Genomic DNA, 27,225 nt, shown 5'->3' with positions numbered 1-27,225 from the left:
TATATATATATATATATATGACATTTAAAAGGAGATCAGCTGGGACTCATGCATACAGCTTGGGCCAGTACGTGCTTGAAAGCATTTGTCACGTATGTCAAACATCAGACAGTGGTCCTTATGAGTAATGAAAAATGACACTGTATAACTATCTCTAAAATTGGTAAAACACAATTTGAATTATAATTTAATAAATTCCACTTTTTACAAAACAGATACCTCTCATGACTTGGGTTTTGTTTCATGCCATTATTTCAGCTTATTAGGTAAAAATAATGATGGCCAGGTATGGTGGTGCATGCCTGTAATCCCAGTGCTTGGGAGGCTGAGGCAGGAGGATCCTCGTAAGTTTGAGGTCAGCCTGGACTTAATAGTGAGTTCAAGGCCAGTCTGAACTACACAGTGAGACTGTCTCAAAAACATAATATGATTACCAAAGACAGAATGGCATCACAGCATCATGGGAAAAAGGCGTTTGCCTCATTATATTCGATAGCAATCATTCTTCCCTGAACAACCCCATTGCTGACAAAAATTCCTTGGAAAATATTGTTACTGATAAATCATACCACCACTTATAACTTTGGAGAGATTACTATAATACATGATATGTTTGGAGAGAAGTTATGATTCTGCTAGTCTGTGGCAATCTGAAACTCACAGCAGTTTAGGTTACTTTTGGTACATATGGGGGAAAACTTACCACCAAATTAAGTCATTGAAATATAAATAAGTACAATTTTGATGGTAAGAAAACAAATTTTATGTAAATGATAACACGGGCTCTAATATGAGAGAAAAATGGGCAAAATTATGTACATGATATACAATGTTGGGACATAAGCAGGTATCTTGTCATGACTTGAGAAACATAACATGCTAATCTACAAATTGTGTGAAAACAAATCAACTTTGTCAGAAACACATGCTCACAAGTTTCTGAAAATGTATCTTAATGTGAAATATGGCATATTAAAAATATATTTTGTTACAGAGTATACACACCAAAAATTTAAAACAAATGCAGTGACAAATCCCAACAATTAACAAAATAAACATTTTTAGTGGCCTATACCTCCCAGTTTTGAAGACGATAGAAAAACTACATAAATACTAACTATTTGACAGTAAAGTTTCAATTCACCATGCTTAAGATGTTATGCATTAAGGTCAAAGACCCACAAAAATACCTAATTACATCAACTCATTTATATATTAAATATTGCAAATATATAATTCAGATATTTAAGTGATTTACTGAAAAACATAATGTACGTAGATACTTTAAGATATCTCTAACTGGGATATTTTCTGGAGAAATACTGACATCAAGCTTTTTGTATTAATTATTCCTACAAGTCTCCTCTACATAGAAAATTTTCACAGGATCTTCAAACTAGGCTTGCATAACATATATAGTTTCTCCCCAATGAGACTTCTTTCATGTATGACGTGTGTACTGAAAGCATTCCTACATTGCTTACACATGTATGGTTCTTCCCCATTGTGAGTTCTTTTGTCTTTGGCAAACAGCATGAATGGTGAAAGCTTTCCCACATTGCTTACATATATAGAATTAATGCCCAGTGTGAGTTCTTTCATGTCTTTTACAATAACCGTGTTTACTAAAAGCTTTCCCACATTGCTTACACACATAGGGTTTATCCCTTGTGTGATTTCTTTCATGTTTTCTGCAATAACGTTGTTTACTGAAAGCTCTCCCACATTGCTTACATACATAAGGTTTCTCTGGTGTGTGAGTTCTTTCATGTATTTGACAAGCACCACGCACTGTGAAAGATTTCCCACATTGCGTACATACATAGGGTTTCTCCCCAGTGTGAATTCTTTCATGTACTTTACAAGCACCAAGCAATCTGAAAGCTTTCCCACATTGTTTACATACATAGGGTTTCTCCCCAGTGTGAATTCTTTCATGTATTTTACAACAACCTTGTGTACTAAAAGCTTTCCCACACTGCTTACATACATAGGGTTTCTCCCCAGTGTGAATTCTTTCATGTATTTTACAACAACCTTGTGTACTAAAAGCTTTCCCACACTGCTTACAAACATAGGGCTTCTCCCCCGTGTGAGTCATTTCATGTCTTTTACAACAACTGTGTGTATTGAATGCTTTCCCACACTGCTTACATACATAGGGTTTCTCCCCAGTGTGAATTCTTTCATGTACTTTACAATGATCTTGTGTACTAAAAGCTTTTCCACAGTGTTTACATACATAGGGTTTCTCTCCTGTGTGAATTTTTTCATGTTTTTTACAATAACGTTGTGTACTAAAAGCCTTCCCACATTGCTTACATACATAGGGTTTCTCCCCAGTGTGGATTCTTTCATGTATTTTACAATAATTTTGTGTACTAAAAGCTTTTCCACATTGCTTACATACATAGGGTTTCTCCCCATTGTGAGTTCTTTCATGTTTTTGACAATTACCGTGTGTACCAAACATTTTCCCACATTGCTTACATACATAGGATTTCTCCCCACTTTGAGTTCTTTCATGCCTTTGATAATTATTATATGTACTAGAAGCTTCCCCACATTGCTTATATACATAGGGTTTCTCCCCAGTATGAATTCTTTCATGTATTTTACAATAATTTTGTGTAGTAAAAGCTTTCCCACATTGTTTACATACATAGGGTTTCTCTCCTGTGTGAGTTCTTTCATGTATTTGGCAATGACTGTGTCTACTGAAAGCCTTCCCACACTGCTTACAAGCATAAGGTTTCTCCCCAGTATGAATTCTTTCATGTATTTTACAATGAGCTTGTGTACTAAAAGCTTTCCCACACTGCTTACACACATAAGGTTTCTCTCCAGTGTGAATTCTTTCATGTATTTTACAACAACCTTGTGTACTAAAAGCTTTCCCACACTGCTTGCATACATAGGGCTTCTCCTCAGTATGAATTCTTTCATGTATTTTACAACAGCGTTGTGTACTAAAAGCTTTCCCACACTGCTTACATACATAAGGTTTTTCCCCAGTGTGAGTTCTTTCATGTTTGTGACAATTACTATGAGTACTAAAAGCTTTCCCACATTGCTTACATATATAGGGTTTCTCCCCAGTATGAATTCTTTCATGTATTTTACAATAATCTTGTGTACTAAAAGCTTTCCCACAGTGTTTACATATATAGGGTTTCTCCCCACTGTGAGTTCTTTCATGTATTTGACAACGACTGTGTTTACTAAAAGCCTTCCCACACTGCTTACAGGCATAAAGTTTTCCCCCACTGTGATTTCTTTCAGGTTGTTTACAATGTTCATGTTGACTGAAAGCTTTCCCATATTGCTTACATACATAGGCTTTCTCCCCAATGTGAATTCTTTCATGTATTTTACAATAATCTTGTGTACTAAAAGCTTCCCCACATTGCTTACATACATAGGGTTTTTCCCCAGTGTGAGTTCTTTCATGGATCTGAACATCATTGGGTGTGCAGGAGGCTCTCAAATTTTTCTTATGTAGAAAGGTCTTCTCTCGAAGGTGGGTTCTTTCATTAACATCAGAGTAGGATTTCCCACATTGATCATATTCGTAGGGTTTCTCTCCAGTCTCTGTGCTTGTATCCTTCTGAAAGGACTGAAAATCACTGCAGGTTCTTCCATATTCATTAGATTTACACAGCTTCTCTTCCAACCCCAAGTGTTCGTATGTCTTCAGTCCAGTGTGAGCTGTGATGGGCACATTCAGTGACAAATGCCCAAGCAGGGGCTTTCTGCAAGCAAGGTTGTCAGTTGTTCTTAAACCAGCTTGTTTCATGTCCATATTATCATCTGGAGTCCAAAAGAATATTTCTTCATACTTATTCCAACCTTTATTTTGATAACATTTCTCTACCTCTTCATTTCTGTACAGAAACAAAACAAAAAAGTCACAATAAAATAGGTCTCCATTTTAATGATTTACCACAAATTGTGGTTTGATGTCTCCTAAGAAATTCTGACAATGAATTAACTGAATGCCCTAGCAGATACCTTCAAAACAGCTATTTCCAAGAGTGGCTTTCATTTGGGAATTTTTAAATTGGTATATTTTGCAATACAGAAGGCTTAAGTTTGATTTTGGGCAACTAGTACATATGTATATCGCATATGGATCACTCTGATAGCTTTTCCCCATCACTCTCCTCCTCCTCGCCCCATTTGTCTTCCCCATCTCTAAAAAGTCAGGCTTTTATTTTTAGGTACCAGGGATTGAACTTGGAACCTTGTACTTGTGAGGCAGGTGGTGGCACCACTGAGCTAAATCTCTGGCCCTGGGCTTTTATTTTTACATCACCTCTTCTTTATTTTACTCCCAAATTTATATTTTTGGTTTCTCATGTAATAGAAAGCACATGACATTTCACAGTCTGAGTCTGATTTATTTCACTTAACACTACAGGTTGAAGACCCATCCATTCCTTTTGACAAATGTCCATTCATCTCCATGGCCAATTATGTAGCACTTTTTTTTTTTTTTTTTTTTTCCTTTTTAGTGCTGGGAATTAAATACAGGCCTTAGCATTGATTTACATCTCCAGCTTTTTTATTTCTTATTTTGAGGAAGATTCTCAGTGATGATTAAGTTGCTCAGGCTGAGCTTCAACACACCATTCTGCTGAATCAGCCTCCCAGAGTGCTGGGAATGCACATTATACTGAGCCTATCCCAAGTTTTCTTTATCCATGCATCCAATGATGGAGATCTAGGCTGATTCCAGGGCTCAGCCATTATAAATTGTCCTGCTTTGAGTATGTGTATCCATGTATCAGAATAATATGGTGATTTTAGCCCTCTTGGGACTACACCCAGGAGAGGTATTCCTGGATCAGACAGAACTTCTATTTTTATTTTCAGATGTCTGTATGCTGATTATTATAGTGGCTATACTTAACTTTCCCACCAACAATGATGGAGGGTGCCTTCTTCGAATTTTAAAACATGAATAGACTCAATTCTTTGGAGGATGGCTTGAAAACACTTGTTATTACAACACTAGTATTCATTTGTACTTTGAATACTGTTTCAATGTTAGTGATACTTTTGTGTACTAAATGTCTCATATTCACATGCATATATAGATATCCTGAAGATGGGTTTCTGTCAAAACAGAAAATTCATTTCTTTTCCTATACACCTATATACAATAGCTAAATGCAATTTCATACATTTTCATGAAGGTGATCAAGAAAGAAGATTTTTTATACTTGTATGTCAGGTAGTGTCACTTGTTGCATGATGAGTACTAGCACAGCTTCCTATATTGGAATATTTTTGAATTCAGTTGTCAGATTACACATACTAAAAGTATATACATCTTTGGAGAATACTTGTGAGATTAAATAAATTTGAACATGGCCACATTTCCCTTGTTGTGATATTTCTGATGACACAATGATTCTTGAAGAACATTCCTTTTCATTTTGAGTGCAAATTACCTTAGATTTCCCCAGGAATTTTTGTATACTTCTTCAACTTCCTGGTTATCCCAGGCTCTTCCTGAATTATAGGCATAGAAATATAAGGAGACACTATATTATTACACAAAAATGAATAGATTCCAGTTAGATTCATTGTATAACATAAACAGGCTGAGATAGTCTTCAAAATGTTTTCACATTCTTTGTAATGAAACTGCACTGATGAGCAACAAACAACGTTCTCTTTCTGTATAAATGAGAAAGTGGTGTCATCCTTACCTATAGCAGCCATGTTCCTAAAGGTTTCCCCCATCACATCTCTGTAGAGCTTCTTTTGGGATGGATTCAGCAAAGCCCACTCCTCCATGGTGAAGTTCACAGCCACATCCTCAAAGGTCATTGCCTCCTACATGGTCACATATATATTTCTTGAAGGAAGGGTGAGACTCCCAGTCTGGAATATCGCAATTCCTCTCATAAAAAGTGGAATTGAAAGCCAGGTGTGGTGATGCATATCTGTAATCCCAGCACTCAGGAGGCTGAGGCAGGAAGATTTCCATTGGTTCAAGACTAGTGTGGGCTACTCAGTGAGTTAAAGAACAGCCTGAGCAGCAGAGTGAGACCTTGTCTCAAAAAAGCAAACAAAACCAAAAAGCTGAATGGGGGCTGAATCCTTTAAGTATTAACTCTGTGTCTTGGTCATCAAATCTATGTGTATGCACATTTTTTCAGACAGAAACTCTGAGGCTAGATTGCCACTCATTGCTAAAGTAACAGCAGAAGAAGAGCACTGGTTTTCGTGCTGGGTCACTGCAAGCATAGGTGTGCACTATCTCTACAGCAGAGCTCACAGAGGGAATGTACAAGATCACCACCCACAAAACACTGGGGCACATGACTATCTAATGAACGGTTTGATAGACCATAGGGAATATCTCTTTTTAAATCTTTTTATTTACAGCACTGAGTCTTTCTTTTTTGATTGTACTTGGGCAGCATTTTGAAACTTGAATTTGGTTTCATAAAAATGCTATACATCAAATAACATTGATGAATAATAATTAAAATGTTAATGAAAAAAGTTTTATTTGAGCAAATCTATGAAAACTGAAAATAGGGAAAGGTTGGCATTTTATCTTTATAGCACAGTGTCACCAAATGGTCACCTTGCACTCAGATAAAAGAAATTCTAGGGGTATATGGGAGAGTAATGAGGGGAAAGAGATGAATAAAATGTATTTTATGCATTGAAAAACAATACATCACAAAGTAATTAGGTTCGATTAGGAAGCCTTTAGCCAGGTGTGGTGGTGCATGCCTGTAATCCCAGCTCTTAGGGAGGCCAATGCAGGATTGCAATAAGAGTTCCAGGCCAGCACTGGCTACACTATATATTCAAGGCTAGTCTGCAATACAAAGTGAGACCCTACCTCAAATGCTCCCCGCAAAAAGGATGACTTCCAGAAAAGTTGTCATTTATGAATGACATTTTAGATTTGTTAAAAATTTATAGTTGTACAGTATAGTAAGAATCTAACAATATTCAACACCTTTTAAGCAAGAAGGTTGATGGCTTACATAATATAATGAAAGACATTCAAATTTCACCTTTCACGAGACTGTCCTACTAGTAGAGAGAGTGACAAGTGGATCTCAGGAAAAGAAGACAGTCTTGAATGGGTCCACATGTTTATAGAATACTGATTCAAGATAGAGCTGGTGCTGTCTCTGGAGGAAATCACAATGTGCTCATTTATGTTCAGGGAGAAACAGGTACGTGGAAATCTGTATACCTTCTATGTACAGGAATTAAGTTGCATACTAAAATAGGAAAGATAAACTTGAATGCCTTGAGAATTCATTGTGAAATAAACTTTAGGTGTGAAAAAAGTGTTTTCTCAGCATAAAATCAACTAACCATCAGAATTAGGATAAATACAAATATATGAAAATCATAGGAAATAAACAAGGCGAAGAAAATATTTGCTGTGTACACTGTATAAAATTTTTGTAAAGATCAGAATGAACACAAATCTCAAAAATTACAGTAGGAGGAGGTGGCAGCTCAGGAACAGTGAGAAGCAGTGAGGGGACCAAGCGGGGAGAAGGCCAGATCGAGCTGGTGCCAGCACCTATGGCTGAGGAAGCCTAAGGCCCACCCCTTTGCCTCCCTTCTCTCTGCTCCTGCTCCTGTTCTCCCAACTACAGATCACCATGTCCTGGCCAGCAGCCAAAGTCAGTAAGGAGTTCAACTTCAACCATGACAAAAAAGAACAAGAAAAACCAACTGACCATATGGATGAGGTACAAAATGAAACAAACTTAATGAAGAAGCCAGTGAGGAGATACTGAAAGTAGAACAGAAAAATAACAAACTCCACCCGCCAACCACTTTTTCAGAAGAGGTCAGACTTGATTGCCAAATCCCCCCCCCCTCCGCCATTTTTTTGGTACCAGGGATCGAACTTGGGTCCTTGTGCTTGCAAGGCAGGTGGCAGAATCACTGAGCTAAATCCCCAGACCCCCAAATCCCAAATTTTTGGGTAACAACATTTGTTTACCATTTACCAGTGCCTGTACTGCTTGGGGAGGAAGATGAAGAGAGGCACTGCATTATTAGTCGAACTGACAGAATTTGAAGATACAAAATCGGGTTCCAGAATAGATTTTTATTTTGATGAAAATAAAGTTCTCTCCAAAAAATTTCATCTGAATGAGAGAGGCAATCCATCTTCGAAGTCCACTGAAATCAAATGGAAATCTGGAAAGGATTTGACAAAATGTTCAAGTCAGTCGCAGAATAAAGCCAGCAGGAAGAGGCAGCACGAAGCACCTGAGAGCTTCTGTCCCTGCTTTCCTGATCATTCTGATGCTGGCACAGATGGGTTTAGGAGAGGTCATCCAAGATGCTATTTGGCCAAATCCTTTACAGTACTACTTGGTTCCTGGTATGGATGACGAGGAGGGGAAGGAGAAGACGACGGCGATGATGAAGATGAAGGACTAGAAGACACTGATGAAGAAAGGGATGAGGACGAAGGTGATGATGAAGGGGAGGAAGGAGAGGAGGATGGAGGAGAAGATGACTAAGTGAACACTGATGGATTTGAACCTTCTCCTTTATTTTTTCTTTCTCCAGTTCCTGGGAGCAAGTTACAGTCTTCCCCTGCCCTTTTGTGCTCAGTTGCTCGGCTCTTGAAGCCTCTTTTCTCAAACATCATGGTTCTTGACTTATTTTGTGGAGAGATACTTTGAGCAGAATACAGTGGGAAAAGGATGTCTACACTTTTCTATTTTAAGTTCATTTTGATTCCTCCTGTCTCCACAAACTGTATGGATTTAACACCACCATGCTCTCAAACCCTCCCGCACTCCCTTTGCTCTGCTGGAAGCTGGAGGGTGCTAGGCCCCTGTGCAGTAGTACATAGAATTCTAGCTTTATTCCTCCTTTCTCTCTGTTTGGGCTCAGAGATTACACTGTTATCTCTAGATGAATATGGACTGTTAGTGTTTACCAACATGTACCTGTCTACTTTCTCTTGTTTAAAAAATGGAAAAAAAAAACCCTTTAAAAATGGGGTATAGAAAGTCAGCAAAAGGTGGGTCTGAGATGTTTGGGTGAGTTAAGTGGACATTTGACGGCATAGCTTCTCCTTTGGCATGCTTAATTGTGATGCTAATGGACATCCTTGTAGTTTAAGATGACATTTTTAAAAATTCTTAAAAAAAAATTCTTTCCTAACGATGATTTGAACCCTGCCACTCAATGGGAGAATCAGCAGAACACGAGGGGTCCTATTTGGAATTGACATTCCTATTGTACTTTTGTTGGTTTGTCTTAAAATTCTTTTTTGTCTTCACTGCAAAGGAAAAGGTAATATACAGTTTTAAACGCTCTGAGTGCACAAGTTGCTTTGTTACAGTAATACTACATACACATGCACACACACAAAAAAAGAAAATTAGCGAAAGAACAGCACCATAAAAATGAAACTCATTCTCCAGATAACAGCTTTCAATGCTCATTATTAATGTAGGTTATAGACAATAGAGAAGAAACTATTAAAAGTATCAAAGGCATTATTAAATAATTAATGTAATTTGTATAATAAAATCTACAGGACAAAAATTATAAAATAATACCAACGGATACAGACAAAGCACAAGAAGGAAATTAGTGGGCAGATATTAAGATGAAACACATAAAATTGTCTTCCCATTCATACAGTTTCATGGTATATGTTGGAAAAATTAAAATACCAACAGCCTGCCTCATAAGTGCAAGGACCCGAGTTCGATCCCTGGTACCCCCCCCAAAATAAATAAATAAAATAAAATAAAATACCAATAAAAAAACTAATGGAATTACTAAGATAAAGAACCACTGAGTATATCCCTAGCTTAATATACAAGAATATGCCATGTCTTTATGAAGTGAAGTGGAAATTATAAATCTTACAATATAATGAAGCCTTCACAGTAAATTATACAAATGTTAAAAGTGCATATATGAAAAATGTTCCACACTAAATTAATAAACATAAAACCACAAAAACTACAGAAATATGATAAAATATACTAAATGAACAAATATACATGGTGTCCTATTTATTTCACTTAAGAGTATGGCCTCAATGTGCACAAATGTCTCTAGTTTCTCGTTCTTTATGGCTGAGTAGCACTTCATTTTATAAAAAAAACCCACATCTTTATCCGGTCTCTAGTAAATGGACAAATATAAATAAATTAAACCATTCCACATATTGGCAAAATACAAAAACTTCATATGAAAATTTTATAAAAATCTTGAATTTTTTCATCTGCAGTCCAGCATGTTTTCTTATTCTATTAAAAATTTTTATTATCACTTGAAAATAATCAATAATAACATTTTAACTGCATCAAAATATTAAAAAAAAACTAACAAAATAACCCAGGCCCAGAGCCAGTGGAATAAAGGAGTGAAATGGCTGAAATATGAATTTCCCTATAATTCTACGGGCAATAAGTTGAGGCAAAGAAATCGTGAATAATCTTTTCAGCATGATAATAGTGATATATTAACCTCAATTATTAAATTATTCAAAACTCCAAAGAATTAAAATCAAATACCTCTCTTGATGAGACTGTTATGATCCAAAGAGATTTCTGAAAATCCTTCTTATAGCCACCTTGAGGGTAGCTAGATGAAATCAGAGAGATGCACTGGAAGTAACCTTAAGTGGTTTGTTTGTTTGCATCATGATTCTGTGGATCTTTAGACATACATATAGGAAATGCAAAAAAAAAATTTCTTTTTTTACATTAAAGCCAGGCATGTTGGGGCACATCAGTAATCCTAGCACTCAGGAGGCAAAGGCAGGAGGATCACTGTGAGTCAGGCCAGCCTGAACTATATAGTGAGATTCTGGTCTCTAAAAAAACAACCAAAAAATTACCTCTAAATTTTTCTTTGCTTCATCAGATATAACTAATTCTCTTATTCCATTTTTAACTAGGAAAATCACAATCTTATGGTTAAATCATGAAAATAAATTCGTAAGTCCTTAAGGTAACTTGTATTTTATACAAGCAACTTGCTGCAAAAGAAGCTGGTTAGGAACAAAGCCTGCTTCACTGCAGTTCACAGAAGAATCCACACTCAGAAGGTTGAACACACTTTTGAGGTTGTATACAACACACTGTCCCCACGCAGCCTAGGGCAGCTCAATCACAGGTGGTGAGAGAGGGAAATCTGAGAAGTCAGGTAATTTAAATCTGGGACATTGTCACCTCCTACTTGGCCAACTTCACAGGGTGAAATTTCATGTCCCCAGTCTCAATTCTGAGCAGAGATAAATACCCACAATCAATTAAGACTGACCTTTGTCTTTTCTCGATTTTTCTTTTGAATTTTAATGTGTGTTGCTTGCTTAGCACTAAGCAATTCTCCAACCAAAAATCAAGGCACCACCCAGAGTGACCAAAACAGACAAATTCAGAGTGCTCCTCTAGTGCACTGCTTCAAGTGAAGGTGGGTGTCCACAGTATGTGATGTCCTTAGGAAGCATCATTCTGAAGTTATCAAGCGGTGACGTACCGAGTACGTTCCATTAATGGAAATGAATGTATTTCCTTAAATTGGCTTATGATAAAAAGGGATGGACATTCTTACTGTTTGAAAAATTATGATAGTCTTAGATTCTCTCTTCCCTTAAAATATTATACTATACACACAACTAATCTCAAATTCACAATCACTTATCTAGGGGAAGGCAGTTCCAAGGATGTCTTTCAGAACGGCACTCACTTGTTCACAATGGGAAAAAGTTAAATGTTTGACCTAAAAACAAACAACTGATGATGTTTAATTTCACTAAGCACTGTGATCACGGTATATAGTTGTGCTTGGTGATCCACACCTGTGATCACATTGCTCTGGGAGGCTGAGACAAGAGGATAAGGGCTTCAAGCTCAGAGCAGTGAGACCCAGTGGCAAAATTCAAAATAATGATAACTAAAATGTAAAAGGCCTGGATATTCTTCAGAGTGAAGGGTCAAAACCCTAGTACCACAAAAAATACTTTGTAATCATTTCTATTCCTGTGTAACATCCTCCCCATTACACCTAGATAACGTTGCCCAACCAGTTTTATGCTAACAACATTGAGACAAAATTTCCAATTATGTCTCAAAAATGATTAGGTGAACTCAGCAGTAAAAAAAGAATGATTTATGTAACTTTGTGTAAATGTTTATCTTTCTTTCAAGCCAGAAATTTTGAGCTACTTTCAGACTGAGCCAGCATAGAGCCTGCCCTCTAATTTCCCACTACACATTTTCAGAGGAAAACCATTGGTTCAGGAGCTGATTTTGCTACCCATCATCGTCTTCCTGCTTTCCCACACTGTATCTACTCTACTTTGCTCCTCCTTTCCCAGAATACCCTTTGATGCCTAATTACTGACATGCTCGCAGACCTACACTTGGTGCTTCCCTCATTATCCTACTCATTACTCATTATCCTACCCCACTCAGCATGTCATTTTTTGAGACAGGGTCTCATTTTGTAGTTCAGACTGGCCTTAAAGTCACTATGTAGGCCAGGCTGCACTTGAACTCCAAACAATCCTCCCGAGTGCTGGGATTACAGGCATGTGCCACCACACCTGCCTAGCATGTCATTTTTAAAACAATTTTATAAACTACCCACAAACTACAGCAATTATGTGAGAGAGATGGTGCTTTTCTATTTTTTTCACTAACTCACAAATCATCTGTGGATGCCCTACTTCAAGGATATTGAAAGACTGGGTTTAACACTCAGCACTTTCTGGAAATTGACCTTTATAGCATTACTTTCATCTTTCCTTCATTACACTGATAACTTCCTGTGCATTTTTTGGCATTCTAAACTACAAGAAGCTTACTATTTTATTTATTTATTTATTGATTGATTGATTGATTGATTGCATTGCTCTAGATATAACACTGTAGTTGAAGCAGGCTTGCCAGGTCCTAACACTGAACCTCATCACAGGCAATGTTAAACATTACTTTCAATTATTATGCTATTTGTAAAAACCCTATACTAACTTTGGAATTGTGGAGGTGTTTGGAAATTTTGGAATTCACTGTTGTCACAATTGAGTCCAGAATGGAGGATACAACTTGAGTGTTTAGTTGCAATGGAGACCCCAGAAGTTTAGAGAAAAACAGAAAGCTGACTGACTGAGGAAAACTGCAAGAGAGCAGAGCTGGCCCAAAACAGGAGCCATGGGAGCGACAACCATCAGAAGTGATATAGAGCAGAATCACCCAAGCCCTTTGGAGTTCACAACTTGCCACAGATTGCCTCAGATGCTAAAAGTGGAGCTGTGGGATTTAATGTTTTCCCTGCTGGATTTCATCTTGCTTTATTGCCATTCTTTTTAACAAATTTATCTAAACTTTTAACAAGTTTATTGTAACCAGGTGGCTTAGACAGTTTCTTGTTACTGAGATAAAATACCAAACACCCACAACTTAGAGGAGGAGTTTACATTGTCTTAATTTCAGTTCTTGGTCTACTGTACCCAAGGTAAAAACACAATGGCAAAGTGGCATGGTGAAGGAAAATGTACTCAAACCATTCAGCCTGGAAGGAGGGAAGGATGGGAGGAGCTGCAAACAAGAATACACATTTCCAGGCCTTGCCTCTAGTGACCCATTTCCAACAAGTCCTCACACCCAAACAGCACGTCCAAATGCTGAACTCACCAATGAATGAGCTCACTGATGAGGACAGGGCCCACACTAACCAATTAACTTTCAAACTCATGAGACATTTAGGAGACATTTTAGATATAAACCATAGTGCCTGGCCTGCTCCTGGGAGAAAAAACAGGGCTCCCAACGCTGCACAGTGTCACCCACAGAAACCTCACACATGCATCCTGAGTCTCCTTTCAACCCTCCTGCTCACTGAACAGCACGGTGAGGAGTAGGGCTGCAGATATTCAGTGGGCAAAGGTAGGGCTCGGGACATGGTAAAGTCACCTTACTGGGACAGGACAAGATGCTCAGGTCCTGGCAGATGTCTCAGCCCCACTCAGAGGGTTAGAAAGGACCAAAAATGTGTACAGTGACAGCTGACACTGTCAGCTATAGGAACAATAGGAACTATAGGAACAATGATTAATCACCTGATCCAGGGGGGCCAGATCCTGCCAAAGCTCATTCTGTCTACTTCTAATCAGAAGTTGGGCAGTTACCACAAATCCCACTCCTGTGTTGGGCTAATCGCCACTCCTATGTTGCTCAATCACCATTTTGAGGATTGAGGGTCTCCCAGAACCTTCCTATGCAGCCACAGTCAGTAGAATTCATAAAGCAAGTCAGGTTAGGCCAGGTCGGGAATCTCTCAGCAACACACTGGGAGCTTCTGACTGGAGTGTTTGACAGAGGATTCTGTTCTCTGGCCAGTGTGCCTGACTGGACAGTTCATACAACAAAATCTCTTCTTCATGATGCAAAGCTGCTTCATTTTCTGCCCACTGAGCTAAGAGGGAGAAGAAAAACAAGGTAAGAGCTGCTTCAGTAGAGCCCGAATGACAAGACTGGACAAAACCCTTCCCAGCCCAGGCTTCCTCCTTGGACACTGATTGGACACTGATTGGACACAGCCTATTGGATCACTGTATTGAAACAGGATTTGCTGTTGGCTTTGCAGAGCTACCTCTGTCTCCTTACTGTATGCATGGGCTCTTTCTCTCTTGTTGTCTCTGAATATGGGATCACAACTGTACCACTGAACATCCAGAGTCAATGTCACATGGAGAAAACCATTAAACCTAAAGAAGAATCTGGGTCCAGGCAAAAGCAGGACACAACGTAACAAACAGAAAAGCCTAACGTTGTCATAGGGCAGAAATTAAATGTGCCACTTAGCTTCATGGCACAGACTTTCTTGAATCTTATTTATATATTCTCAGTAAAGAAAATAAAACCATGCCAAAATGGGAATATAATTATTTAATAAATGAAGAAGTTGATATAGTGTGATGACAGTATTTATAAAGGAATCAAGTAGGTAGAAAATATTTCAAATGCCTCAGATAGGAAACTTAGCTATTCCAAGGTCACAAAGAAATCCTAAATTCTGAAGACTAATCTTAGCAGGAGGGTCAGAATAATAGTTTCAATATAGCTCCATCCTCACCTATTTCTCTGTGATGAGGCAGGAATAGCTAAGAGCTTAATGAAGTAAATTCTTTATAATGTGCTGTTCCCTTCTTACAGATTGAAACTTCATTTCTTTTTCAACATATAATTTCATCACGATAAAGTTCTCACCGGATTCATGTTTTGGGTAGACTTACTGTCAAATGTACTGGCTTGAGAGATGCCTACAATATTAATAAAGCACATGTCTGGGGGTATCTGAGGAAGAGAAAGGGTATGACTTTAGCAATTGCCTCTGATCCCTGGCCCCTTCATCCCAGGCTCCTTTCCTACTCAAGAATTTTCCATTGGAAGGTTCAGGAGTTGGTGCTGGAAGCCTTTAGGAACTGGAGACCAACATCCAAAGCCATGGCAGATAACAGAGCTCCTCCACACACAAAAAAGGAGAATTCCTTTCTTCCCTTCTTATTCCACCGCAGGCACAAGCTTATTGGTTGGTGCCAATCCTGTTCAGGGTGGATTTTCTCTGCTTTGTGTCCTACAAGCCAATCATCCCAGACGAAAGCTTTACTAACTTGCTGGTGTTTCCCACTCATCAAGGGAACATAACACAATTAATGATCACAAAAATCTAAATGAGTTTCTCTAAGTAGTCCTTTCGCAAATGTTTTTCATGTGTACAATTTTTAATCTGAAGCCAGCAAATGTTTGCAAGTAAAATAGCAAACATTTCTCAGTAAAAGCTCTATGGCAATCAGAGTCACCTCCACAAAAAAGAACCACCCCCAACCATCTGTACATGAAACATCTGCTTTCCAACACTCAGCAACTTTTCATGGTCAAGAGTCCTTAATATTGAACATGGATTTAAAGCATGAGAATAATTTTTTATTATGAAAAAAGCAAAGATACCTCAAAATTCATCTTTAAATGACAAGATTTATAGAAAAGTACAAACTAAATGTGAAGTGTCCACTTTTGCCCTGAGCATTGGTTAATACCCTCATCATTCCATCATTCCAGTTTGAACACAGTCTCAACCTGCTCTATGCCTAATGACTGACATGTTGTTCCTTTTTAAAGCTATTTCTTTAACCTCACCCCTCACTTGACCCATGCAGTCGTTTCTATAATAAATCCTAGGCATCTCACAAGTTCCTCTCTCTTTCAAAAGGTATAACTGCCTTTTGTTTGAATCTTCTTGGGGCTGAAATACAGTACTCAATTTAAATTATGCATTTGAAGCTGTGTCAAAGGACATATCGTGACATTTCATGGCACCGAGACACAATACCCAACATCCACAATTTAAAGGAGGAAGGCTTTTCTTGGTTCATAGTTTGTAGGGATTTCATTTCATTGTTGGCTGGCTCCAAGGCATGGTGGCTCGGCACAGGGGCATGGCAGGCAGGAAGGTTGCTCACAGGATGGCACTGGGAAGCAGCGAGCCATCGAGGGAGGAGGAGTGATACATATACACCATCCTAAGCCACCCCCACAGTGACCCACCTCTTCCCACCAGGCTTTACCTCCCAACATCTTACCCTGCTTTATACAAACCCATCAGCGGACTATTCAGTACCATACCCATGACACAGTCACCTCCCAGAAGCCCCACCTATCAGTGTGTGATGCTTTGGGAGAACATCTAGATTTAAACCATAACCTCCAGTTAAGTACAGAGGAGACAATGTGGGAAGGAGGCTATATTAAAACCTTATGAGTATCACATGGTTTCACAAGCACATCCCTTATTTCTCTACTGTAAATCTGTAACAGTGGCTAGCTGTGCACCTCTGTACCTTTCCCTGAGGTACACAGGGAGCAATCTCTTTGTTTATCCACTTGGTACGATGATCAGCAAGGTATGTGCACGTGTGCAAGAATGTCAAATTGGGATTTTCACCCACATGATGCTCCAGCTAACAGATCTTGTCTATGTTTACCTGAGCATCACAGAGGGAGTAATACAATCACACCACTCTAGGATTTATTTTCATTTTTCTTTTCTTTTTTTTTTTTTTTTTTTTTTTTGTACCAGGGATCAAACTTGGGTCCTTGTGCTTGTGAGGCAGGTGGCGTAACCACTGAGCTAACTCCCGGCCCACTAGGATTTATTTTTTTAAAAAGTCTTCTTTTGACTTTTCTGGTAGAAGTAGCCCAATTCAGTACAATGGCATACAAAAAGCCAGATTTGCAGGTTTTGGAGGAGGTCAAAAATGAATCATCAGGGGACCGGGGATTTAGCTCAGTGGTTCTGGTGACTACCTCTAAAGCTCAAAGACCTGAGTTCGATCCCCGGTACCAAAAAAAAAAAAAAAAAAAAAAAAAAAAAAAAAAAAAATCATCAGATTACTCATGAATGGATGACGAAGATGACTCATTATGGTAGAATACTTGTTTTCATAACAGAAGAGTGATGTGGGTGTATGATGACGATGATGGCTTTGACACTGGCCATGTGAGCCAAAGTTCCTGTGACAGTGAAATGGAGCAAGAATCGACTGATACAGATACAGGGAATGCAGACCTCCTGGATTCAGATGACAAAGAACATGGTAATGTCAGCACATATTTGATTGGTCAAAATGTTGCAAAGCCGGATGTGGTGGCACACGCCTGTAATCCCAGCACTTGGGGAGGCTGAGGCAGGAGAATCGCTGTGAGTTTGAGACCAGCCTGGGCTACATAGTGAGTTCCAGGTTAGTCTCAACTACATAGTGAGACCCTGTCTCAAAAAATCTAAAAAAAAAAAATGTTGCAAAATGGCCATGCAAACAAATGGAAGGATCCAATGTTAGAACTAGTTTGAAAAACATAGTGAGGGTCTTGGCAGGGGTGAAATGTATTGGAAGAATGCCAGCACTTTCACTCAATGTCAGAAATTGTAACAGGTGAAATGCTACAAAATACTGTAAAATACACAGAGGCTGAAATGCAAGTCAAATATTCTGTATGGACCAATAATCACATTCAAAATGTATTATTATGACAGCTCCCTAGATGAACAGAAAGCATTCATAGTTCTGCTATACCCAGCAAGGATTTCCACAAGAATGTAAAAGACTTAGGGAAAAGCAAAGGGCCAAGATATGGCATAAAAATTTATGCTCTTGTAGATGCAAAGACTTATGCTTCTGTTTTAGACAATTATCCTGGAACTCAGCCATCAGGTCCTTATGATATAGTAATAAACTGAATGATGTACATTCCTAGCTTAGTACTCAGATATGTCATTTAATTATGTACTATAAACTGAACGAGAAATCCTTGATATTACACCATATACAGTACACAGAAACAACTGTACATGCTTAAGGCACACATGCTCAACACTAGATGTGATCACCTCACACATGATAAAACCATTAAAATGGTGTTTAAACTTAGAAGGAGAAATATAAACAAATCAGATCATTCCAAGTGTTGGCAACATGCGAGAAACACTTTTACACGAAACATTAAGAGGATAAATTCAGGACATTTATAGCTAAATGGATGCACATTGAGGGTATACTCCTAAGTGAAATAACTAGGACACACATGTGTAAATACTGAATAGTTTCTCTGGTGTGAGAAACTGACAGTGTAAATAAGGATTAAAATGAAGAATTGATAATGTGAAACTGGAAGAAAAGGTACTAAGGGGTAGGAAAAGTGGGAGGGGGAGGGGAAAGGAAAGAAGGGAAAGGAAAAAATATGAGATAAGAAATAAATGGAAACAAAGCTTTTGCAAATAGGGAAGGGTGGAGGGGGTGAAGGGAGGGCAGGGGTATGGGGAAAAAAATAAGAACCAAGATACATCATGTAAAGGTACAAGTTCTCAATGATGAATGTAAATGTATTGTATACCTAAAATGTACCAATAAAAGAATGTAAGAGACTAAATAAATAAATAAATCTGGTAAGTAAAAAAAAAAAAAGAGGACAAATTCATATACCAAAACTTTCTACAAATTTTAAATTTTTCCATAATCTGCAAACCAATAATTTTTCTCATTCTGTCAAAATCCTAATTCATTACCACTTGAAGAAAATAAATAATATTAATTAAATAATATTAATAAAAACAACTACAAAACTATTGAAAACAATCCAAGAGCAGAATCAGTGGAAAAAGTGAGTGAAGCGGCTGAAATATGAACTTCCCTATAATCTTCGGCATCATAGGGTGAAAGAAACTACAAATAATCTTTTCAGGATAATACTATTACTTTAGCCTCAATTATTAACTTATTCAAAAATCCAAAGACTTTATCCAAGCAACAATCTGCTTAGTAATGTGATGGTAAAGGCACAGGGTATCTAAAAAAATCCATGCTGTGGTCACTTAGGGTGTAGTCAGATGAAACCAGATGCAGTGAAAGAAACCCTAATTGTTGCATTCATACCTGCATCATGGTCCTACGATCTTTATGCATGTTTGTATTAAATGTAAAACAAACATTTTACTGGTGATTTTTTTTTTCTTCTTCACATGCACTACCCTAATTTCTAACTAAGAATATCAAATCCTTTATTTTATATGTTGATGAAAAGTTTCTAAATCTTTGAGGTAATATCTATTCTTTAACACACAACTTGCTGCAAAAGGAGCATTAGGGGTGCAGGCCAGGGAAGAAGCCTGCTTAACAGTGTAGTTCAAAAGGTCACCCACACCCAGAAGGTTAAACACATTCCTGAACTTACGCATCTCTCTCACTCTGACCATGCAGCCCAGGGTGTCTCACTCCCAGGTGGTGCTGGAGGAAGACCTGAGAAACCAGGGAATTGAAATCTAGGCCTTGCACATGGCCTACCTGAACATCCTCCCACGGTTAAACTGCTTTAATTTCTATAGGCTTAATTCTGAACAGAACAACATTCAGCCATGGTCATTTGAAGACTGATCTATTCCTTTTCTCTATTTCTCTTCTGAACTCAAGTGTGCTGTTTGCTAAGCACCAAATAATTATCTAAAAGGGACTAATAGGCCCAAAATTCAAGACTCACAGTACCCAGAGCTACCACAATTTTGACAAATTGAGATCCCAATCTTGGTACACTGTGTGGAAAGCAGATTCAGGATAAAGCATGTGATGCTGCTTTTCATCATGAGTCTCTATCCAGAAGGCATCAAGGGATGGCACACTGACCCGTTCTATTAACATAAATGAAGATAAGTTGTCTAAAAGAGGCTTACAATAAAATGAGATAGACATTTCCACAGCTCAAAAACTCATGATAGCTTTAAGGTCCCAGTTTCAAAATCCGGGGAAAATCCAATTTAAAAATACTGTACTACACAACTAATCTAAAATTCACAGATACTAGTCTACAACCAGAAGAACTGAAGGATTTCTTTCAGACTGGCCATCACACATTCTCAACTGGAAAATATTAAAACATTCTGGACATAAAAACAAACAAATAATCGATGACATTCAATTTAACCAAGCACTGTGATCTTGGCAAGTAGAAGTGATTTTAAAACCCCTACCAGAGCTGGACTTGGTGACCCACACTTGTAATCACACTTCTCTCATGCCTGAAGCAAGATGATCACAAGTTAAACCCTCACCTTGTACAACACAGCAAGACCCACTCTCAAAACTTACTACTACTGCCACTAATAATCATCATCATCATCATCATCATGATAATTTAAAAAATGGTGTGCTCCCTGTGGCAGCACATACACTGCAACTGGAATGAAAAATGCATCCAATAACAGAAAAAGCTATTCCCCTCATTTTTTAACCCGTAACAAAACCAGACACAATTTTTTTAAGGTCCAATTTTGCCTCATCAGTATTTAGGTAAATTAGTAACCCAAGACTAACTAACGTAACATTTCTAAAATTTCTCTCTTTCCTTTAGGTTTCTGATACTTGATTCATATTCAACTGAAACCAGCATAAGACCCCTTGTTTACCGTCACACTAAAATATTTTGACCTCTTTTCTAGTTCAGGAGCTGACTTTGCCCTACTCCACTGCCCCTTCTTTTCTATATTCTATCTACCACTTCCTTACTCCTCCCTGCACCAAAAATCCTTTCATATTCTACAATTCATATCCATACAGACCTGACATTTGGTGCTTAAACCTTACAGCTGTACTCCTTGTATGAAAAGAGCTGCCTCAATAAGCATTTCATTATTTTAAAAATTTCTACAAACTATCCAAGACTTCATGGATTAGGTGAGAAACAGCACCCATGTCTCTTTCCACGCATATCCACATGATATTTACATGAAGATGTTCCACTTCAAACAGAACATCAGTTACTATTTAACTAAATGCAGTCCCTTTAGAACATTGTCATTTGCAAGATTACTTCATCTTAGGCCTGGGTTTAGCTCAGTGGTTCTGCCGCCTGCCCTGCAAGCGCAAGGACCTGAGTTCAACCCAAGTACAAAAAAAAAAAGATTACTTCATTTCCTCCATCACAAATCAGTAAATCCTCCTTCAAAAATATTTAGCATTCTAAACAGTAATGGAAACTTTATTTTATTCTGATTTCTTTCAATGTTGTGGATTTAACAGTAAAATTTAGCAAGCTCGATTATTGCTCAATCATTGAAATTCATTGCCAGCAATGTTAAATCTCTTTTCAGATTTTCTTGGATATTATCAACACCACATAATGACTTCTACAATGTGAAAATGTAGTTAGAAATACAGCCACTTACTGTCACCACAGTGAAAACCAGGATCAAGGATACAACTTGTAGGTTTGAGACACTATATTCCAAACATGTATTACAGTTAGCATTAATGGGTGTCTTACCCAATTTTCTGCTACTGGCACAAAATACCTCCTACCCACCACATAAAGGAGAAGATTTTATCACTCATAATTTCAGTCTATGATTAGCTGGGAATAAGATAGAAAGAGGATCGGGGGGAACTTGACAGAAGAAAAGGTGCCAGGAAGCAGAGAGAGAAGGGAAAAGATGTAGAACAGAAAACGTTTTTCCAAGACACATTCCCAGTGACCCTCTTCCATCTAGGTTCCAGATCCTAACTCCACATCCAGCTACTGAACATATCAATGGATAAATCCACTGATGAGCATGTGTTCCACAAAATCCAGATAACTTACAAACATATGAGACAACTGGGGAACATTTTTGACATAAGTTATTACACCAAGTCGGCTGCTGAGAGAAAAAAAAATATGTCAGAGTTCCATACATATACATGAGTTAAGAGTCTCTGCAATTCTGCTGATATTTAAGAGAAACAGGGCTGCAGGTGCTGAGCTACCTAAGTAAGGTAGGGCTCTCGCCATGCTGACATCACCATACTGGTGAACAGGATAAAATACTTAGGTCCTGGATGCTGGCATATCCTCAACGTGAGGGCCAGAAACAACCAAGGCTGTAGCAAGCGGCAGTTGACATGTAAGAACAAAGCCACCACAGCTGATAAAAGGAGAGACCCAAGTCTTGCCAAGGCTGCTTCTGTCCAGACATCAAAATCAATAACTACCGAGCAACTAGAAACAATGCACAATCAGAATCAGCGGAGTAAGTGAATGAAGTGGCTGAAATACAAACTTCCTTGCAATCTTCTGGGTAATAGCTTGAAGCAAAGAAATGACATTATTTTTCAGCTTATTAATACTTCTATAATAACCTCCATTATCAACTCATTCAAAATTCCAAAGTTTTAACCAAGCAACACTCTGCTTAGTGATGTGATACTAAAGCCACAAGGAGCATCTTGTGGCTACCTCTGAGTGTAGTTAGATGAGATAGAACTAGAAGTAAGCATAGTTGATCTGTTCACCAGCATGATTCTATGGAGCTTTATGCATATGTTAAATGTAAAAGAAATAATTTATGTCTAAATTTGTTTCGCTTCTTCAGATGTAGTCCACTAGTTTTTAGTTTTTATCCTTATGGATAAATCATGAAAAAATTTCTAAATCCTTTAGGCAACCCCCCCTTTTATAAACAACATGCATCAGAAGAAGAAATGGGGACAAAATTTATAGGAGAACACTCTTGGCATGTTAAACATTCTAGAACTTACATCCCACTGTCACTGTGCCCCATACACCCAGAGTGTCTCACTCCCAAGTGGTGAGGAAAATATGCAAAACCAGGAAATTTAAATGGGAACTTTCCCCACATGCTTCTCAGCCTATTCTCCACAGGCTTAATTCTGAAGAGATATGACAACTCACCCATTCATTGAAAGTTGACCTGTGGCTTTTCTAAATTTCACTTTAAAATTCAGGTGTGTGTTTTTTTTGCTGAACACTAAGAAATTCTCCAACAGTAACAGGTGGACCCAAGGTTCAATACTCACACCACTCAGAGTTACCACAATTCTGTCAAATTCAGAGCCCAGTTCTACTATACAACAATATCAGGCTCCAAAGATAGTTGTTTTGAAATGGAATATTATAACAAGAAAAATTATAAATTTTAAGTTCTTTGTTCCAGATTCTGGGGAAAATTACCATGTAAAAATTATTACACACACACACCATTAGTCTGAAATTTACAGAAACTTAATATGCAAAAGACAGATGAATCTAAACCCTGATTTTACAATGGCTACTACATTCTCCAAGGGCACAAATTTCAATTTTCTAAACATAAAGACAAATAGCTGATGTTTAATTTAATCCTACATTGTGATCTTGTAAGGAGAAGTGATTATACATGTTCCACCACAGCTGGGCTTTGTCTCCCATACCTGTATTCACACCACTCTCACAGGCTGAGGCAGCAGCAGCAAATTCAACTTCCAGCTACACATTATCGAAATTCAGTATCAAAACTAAAAAGTAATATTAAAAAATGAAAAATGGATGTGATGTATTGCAGAACAAATGAACTGAATTCAGTCAGAAATAAATTTCCCAATGACACATGGAAAGTGCTGTTCACCTAATTTTTATTCTACAACAATGCCAGACATACTTTTCTAAGTTCCAATTTTGTCTCATAAGACCTTAGGTCAATGGATACTTGTAACAAAAGTCCTGTGGGACCCTAAAAATCTGATCCCAAGACCCTTAGCCTAACTGACTCCATTTTAAACTAAAGAGCCATCTGGTGTCAGCCCTGCCCCCCCCCAATGAAACCAAACAGCAGGAATTTGCTTAGTTTACTTGGTTGCGATAAGAGCAGAGACAAACGGGTGGGAGAAAAGCCTCTCCGGCCTCAAAGAAGAACAGGAGGTTCTGTAGAGATAAGGAGAGCACACCACATTCCTGAGCGCACTGATCTCTTCCTGGACTAGCCCTCTCCCCAGCCTGAGTAGTTTTCTTCCCGCTTTCACAAGTGCCCCGGTAACATCCAATAGGTTTAGAATATTAGAAGAGAAGCCAATAGGATAGAGAAAATTTCAAGCCACCCTAACCCTATAAAAATAGGCTGAATAAGTGGGTCAGGGCTTCCAGTTTGTAGCCGCTGCATCAGTGACAATCGAGGTCCAGGCTCGAGCTTGTAATAAACTCCTCGTGTATTTACATCAGAAGAGACTCTTGGTCTTCTTGGGGATTTGGCAACTTGGGCAGAACAGTCCTATCAGTCTGACTTTAACTAAATTTCTTAGTATTTTTCAGGCTTCTGACCTTTGAATCACAGCATTAGAAGACAAAATGGTAAATTATGAAAATTAACCTAGGAAGCCACTAAAGAATAAGAGGACAAGAAAATACAGTCCAGTAGTTACTGCAGAACACTGAAAAGACCAAGCAAGCTAAATGGAGATAAAGAAAAGCTACAACATAACACAGATGCAATTATCTTTACAGAAATTATCCCAGAAAATTTCCCAAATATGAGAAAAGATTTTGAAATACAGGTGAGGTTTCCAGAACACCAAACAAATGATGAAAAAATGCTCAGCAAGATACGTTCTTCCTAAATTGCCAATCACCCAATAAAAAGATCTTTCAAAGCCATCACAGAAAAACATCAAATCATATATAAAGATACATCCATTACAATTATAGCAGACTTCTCAATACAAAACTTAAAGGCCAGAAGAACTTGAAGTGAAGCATTTCACGCCCAGAGAGCAAATAGCTTCCAACCTAGTTAACATGCCCTAAGGATATTTCATGAAAAAGACCAGAAGAAGAGATATGACTATGGAACCAGCACTCCAAAACATACTCAAGAATATCCTACCCAGAAATGAGGTCAATAAAACTAAGAATTCCAATAAAATGAAAACATCAAGAAAGGTCAATACATAAACAACAATAAAACAACAGCCACAAAAGACAGGAAAATAAAAACAAAGGAGTTACCTCCAAAAATGAGTAAAATAATAGTAAATAATAAACATATCTCAGTAATATCTACAAAAAAAGCCTCAACTCTCCAATTAAAGACACAGATTGGCAAACTAGATAAAAAACGGAGTTTAACAATTTGTTGCATGAAAGAATTTCATCTAATCCAAAGAGACTAACAATCAAAGGATGGAAACAGTATTTCATGCACCAAGACCCCCCTCCCCAAAGTAGCACTAACAATTTTAATCTCAGATATGGGCAACTTTAAGTTAAAACTGCTAGAATAGACAAAGAAGGTACTATACACTAGTTAGGGGAACAATCCAACAAGAGATAGTATTTATAAATATACACTAGCGCACCTATCTTCATAAAAGGAACACTGCTGAACAAAAAAGATCTAATAAATAGCAACACAATTATAGTGGGAAATCTTAACACCTCACTTGCACAAAGAGATAGAATAAAGAAAAAAAAATCAAAGGGCTGGGGATTTAGCTCAGTGGTTCTGCTGCCTGCCTTGCAAGCAAGCGTAAGGACCCAAGTTCAATTCCCAGTACCCCCCCAAATTAAATTTCATCATTCAAGAAAAAAATCAAGAAAGAAATATCAGCTGAGCCACAACCCTGAACATAGGGCCATAATAGATGTGTACAGAATATTTAACCCCACTACAACAGAGTATACATTCTTTTCAGCAGTACATAGGACTTTCTCCAAGATAGATCTAGTGGTTCACAAAGCCTGATTAAATAAATATAAGAAACACAAAAGTCAGCCCATGTGTTTCATCAGACTAGTGTGCAATGAAAATATAAATCAACCACAGAAGAAAGAGCAGAAGATGTAGAAGCAGCTGGAAGATTAATAACACACCACTAAACAACCAATGGGTCACAGAGAAATCAAGGAAGAAATTTAATACTTTCCGGAAATTTAATAACAATGCCTGTACAACTCATCAGAACCTCTGGGACACTATGAAAACAGCCTAACAGAAAACATTTTTTACAATCAATGCTGACATAAAAAATAACCTTATGCTCAAATAAGTAACCTTATGAGACATTGTAAAATACCTGAGAAACAACAATAATTCAGGGCCTAATTGTAATTAAAAAAAATGAAGATTCCAATGAAAAATCAATGAAACTGAGATTAAAACAATACAAAGAATTAATGAATTGAAGATCCAATTTTTTGAAAAAAATAAACAAAGATAAGCCTTTAGTGAAACTTACCAAAAGAGAAAATATTCACATCTTTGCAATTAAAAAGGAAAAAGACAAAATCATGACAGCATCAAAATCCAGAAGATAGTAACTACTATGAAAAATTGTACTCCAACAAATTAGAAAATTTTGAAGAAATAGACAGTTTTCTAGACTCATAAAAATTACCAAACGTAACCCAAGAAAAAACAAATATGCTGAACAACTCAATAGCAAGCAATGGAATCAAGACAGTAATAAACAGTTTACCAAATAAAAAAAGCCCAGACCTGACGGATTCAGTCTACATTTCACAAAGACTTTAAGGATGTGATGTCACCACCTATACTCATGCTCTTCAAAGAAACTGAATGGCGCGGAGGGCTTTCAAATTATTTATAGCAATACAATTGTTTATTATATAGCAATATAATTATTTAAACCCTTAAGCTTAAAACACCCAGGCTCTTATTAGCTCCTATTTGTCCAGAAACAAGTGGATCCGCAACTCCTCCCAACAGGTGATACTTTATATTTAAATATAACCACAATGTAAGCCACCACAAAATATACATATATCTCGTTCACAGTGTTTATACTGTTATGCTGTTATGTTAGCTTTAGTGTTCATAACATATGTTTTTTTTTAACGTATGCTTTTTTTTGTTAGCCCTAAAGTCCTGTTT

General features: G+C 37.7%; 1 protein-coding gene and 1 pseudogene across 1 annotated transcript in view; one reads left to right on the top strand and one right to left on the bottom strand.

The window, feature by feature from the left end:
• LOC104863261 (zinc finger protein 709) overlaps positions 1 to 27,225 on the bottom strand; it is a 34,390-nt gene that overhangs the window by 5,386 nt on the left and 1,779 nt on the right. The window contains exons 3-6 of the mRNA XM_033761008.1: positions 5,718 to 5,844; positions 5,457 to 5,517; positions 2,620 to 3,884; positions 1,612 to 2,205 (exon numbers count right to left, since the gene is read on the bottom strand). Of these exons, the coding sequence (XP_033616899.1) occupies positions 1,612 to 2,205; positions 2,620 to 3,884; positions 5,457 to 5,517; positions 5,718 to 5,844 (2,047 nt within the window). The remainder of the gene's footprint in view (positions 1 to 1,611; positions 2,206 to 2,619; positions 3,885 to 5,456; positions 5,518 to 5,717; positions 5,845 to 27,225) is intronic.
• LOC104863260 lies at positions 7,653 to 8,528 on the top strand (annotated as a pseudogene).

This window comes from Fukomys damarensis, unplaced genomic scaffold, assembly GCF_012274545.1.
Source record: "Fukomys damarensis isolate Sample0158 unplaced genomic scaffold, DMR_v1.0_HiC HiC_scaffold_7, whole genome shotgun sequence".
Classification (NCBI taxonomy): Eukaryota; Metazoa; Chordata; class Mammalia; order Rodentia; family Bathyergidae; genus Fukomys; species Fukomys damarensis.
This window is presented reverse-complemented; position numbering and strand designations above follow the sequence as displayed.